A 2,801-nucleotide genomic window follows, 5' to 3' on the forward strand; every position below is an offset into this window, starting at 1 on the left:
ACAATTCTGACTTTTTTTCTTGCAAATGCAAGTTTATATCTCCTAGTTTGGACTTTATAACTTGATTCAACTCAACAATTGCGAGTTTGTCAATTCTGAGGAAAAAAGCCAGAAGTGTGGGATTGTAAACTAAAAAGAAAGAATGACGAGTTGATTTTTCGTACCAGAATTGTGAGATATAATCTCAGAACTGCAAGAAAGAAGTCAGAATTTTGAAATATAAACTCGAAATTAAATTTTTTTATTCTTTTATTCCATGGCTTGAATAGACTGATACATTAAAACTGCAATTTTCTGCCACCAAAAAACGTCATCACTGTTTGCAAACAATAATTTCACAAACCCTTCATAAAAGAACATGTTTCGTGATTTCATTCATGTAGGATTTATATACAGCTAATTAAACAATCAGCAAGTGTTGTCCACACACTAAAAAAAAACACAAAGGTCTGACTCTTTGGTCTTGTTGAAAGTGCTGAGATCAGTGCATTTTATTAATTCTTTCCAACACGACATCAAAATAAAACAAGAGCCGAGTCCATAAATCAGCAGCATCTCATAACCGCGAGAGAGAGAGAGAAAACACGTCTCTCAGCTCGGCTTCGCTCAACATAAACACTGCAGCGCAGCAATAAATGCAGTGGGACTCAATGAGTCGGCTGTTTGGGGAGCGATGGGTGGTCCTGCACGCTCAGACCGAGTAAACCAACACCGGCTCTTACAAGCGACTCGGACTCCATCCATCACCGGCGGCTTTGAAGAGGATTCCATCAAGATATTGCAGATCATAACAGATGATCTGGAGCCGCACATGTGTGAGACTCGCCCTACAACACGGACTTACATGAAGAAGATCAGCTCGATATTAAAAGCCCTTCAGCCTGAGCTCTGTGGAACATCAGACACAGACTAGCACATGTTTATTTAACTAAAAAAGGACACTGCATAGACTTATACTGTTTTTATATACAGCTAGTTATATAAACTATAACCTAACACTAACAGAACACTTTTAGTATTTTTAGAATTAATTTTTACTTATTTTTTTATATCGTTTATACTTTATGAGGAGGTTTTGGGAGCACGTTTTGTCTGCACACTAACCGGATAACCAGACCACAAAGGTCTATCAAAATATCTATTTTATAATTTTTTTACGATTTAAAAGATTAATTGGAAGAGAAAATATACAAAAAGACCACAAAGATCTATAAAAAATTATCTTTTGTTTTTTTTTAGATTTAAGAAAGATTAAAATAAAAAAAAATAATAAAAAAATAAATATGGTTTATCAAAATATATATATATATTTTTTTTTTATATATATATATATAAACAGACTGCAAAGGTCTTTATACATTTATATATTAAATATATATTTTATTGTTTTTTCTATTTAAAAAAGATATTTAAAATAAACAGACCACAAAGGTCTATCATAATGTACATTTTATTTTTAAAAGATTTTAAAACAATAAAAAAAAAAATCATAAAAGACAAATTAAATAAAAAATTTTGACCTTTGTGGTCTGTTATCTTTTTAGTGTGTGGACAGCACTTGCTGATTTTTATATAAACAATTTCCTTTATATACTGCTAATTATAAATATTATAATCCTTGAACAATAGCTGTATTTGTAGAGTTTTGCTCTACTACTGTATCTCTATAGGTTATAGTTATGAGGAGTAATGAGGATGTGTCCCCTGGTTTTGTCAGATCTCTCTCACTGTTGTGTTTATATGTTTATCTCTTCAGGGCGGTTAGTCAGGTGCTGAGTGCTGCTGTAGGTTGGTTTAGTTAAGCTGGTTCTCTAACTAGTTACCTGTACTGCACCACCATCATGTTCTGCTCTCCACAGTGTCTGGCGCAGCGGATGTACCTCATCCAGCTCGACTTACTGGGCTCGTTCCCATCAATAAAGTGCTGTAAGGTACCCTCCTGATCGTAAATCTAGAAGAGAGACATTCACAAACACAGTCAGAACTCTCAGTCCTCCTCATGTTATATAAAGATAGCCCAACAAAAGAGATTCAGATAAATCTGTTTACAATGACAAATAACCTGCAGTGGTCGATATTTCAGTGAGTCTATGAGGGCCTGCTGTTTTTAATGACTGAAGCCATTTAATGCCATTTAATTAATAATTTATTTGTTTCTGTTTCATCTTCAGGGTTACTGGTTATATTTGATTTTAATACATATGCGTTAGCAGGGGCGGACGAACCAGCCATGCCATTAATTATGAATTGATCAGTATTTTGCATGCAAGTCAATTTCTGCATAGAAATATTACACCAAATAGAAGCAGAAAATCGTGCTATACGCACTTTCATGAAATCGGGTTAGCCTACAACAATTAATTTGTTGGCTATTTTACAAATCGCAAATTATAATCGGGCCTTCCATCAATTATGGTGATGAAAAAAATGACTCGCCATCTCCTAAAAGGATGTGCCTTTAGAGAGAAATGTAATGAAAGAGTTTATTTTATTAAGAGTCTATTTTCGATTTGAATTATTTCGTTTTAAAGTAGTAATTTAAAGCTTTCTATATATTTTGATCATGTCTGAGTTTAGGTTCATCATTGTGAAGCGCTCCTGTTCAAGACCGAGACGGCAGAAAGCCTTTGTTTTCTTTATTTTATAAAAGCACAAGGTTTTGTTGATAGTGTGAGTGCACACAAATACAACTAGACCCTTTACAGTTTAGAATGATGTATTACTATTTCCTTTATGAGCAAAAATGACTGCGTATTTTAAGTTGTTTGCACTGTTAGAAAAAAATGCAAGTGATGGAGCCG

The 2,801-nt window shown here is 33.8% G+C and overlaps 1 protein-coding gene across 1 annotated transcript in view; it reads right to left on the reverse strand.

The window, feature by feature from the left end:
• Positions 1-2,801, reverse strand: part of LOC107726219 (putative histone-lysine N-methyltransferase PRDM6) — a 29,675-nt gene that overhangs the window by 11,667 nt on the left and 15,207 nt on the right. The window contains exon 3 of the mRNA XM_016535741.1: positions 1,824-1,951. Within this exon, the coding sequence (XP_016391227.1) occupies positions 1,824-1,951 (128 nt within the window). The remainder of the gene's footprint in view (positions 1-1,823; positions 1,952-2,801) is intronic.

This window comes from Sinocyclocheilus rhinocerous, unplaced genomic scaffold (genome assembly GCF_001515625.1).
Source record: "Sinocyclocheilus rhinocerous isolate Xijiao unplaced genomic scaffold, SAMN03320098_v1.1 scaffold2531, whole genome shotgun sequence".
Lineage (NCBI taxonomy): Eukaryota > Metazoa > Chordata > Actinopteri > Cypriniformes > Cyprinidae > Sinocyclocheilus > Sinocyclocheilus rhinocerous.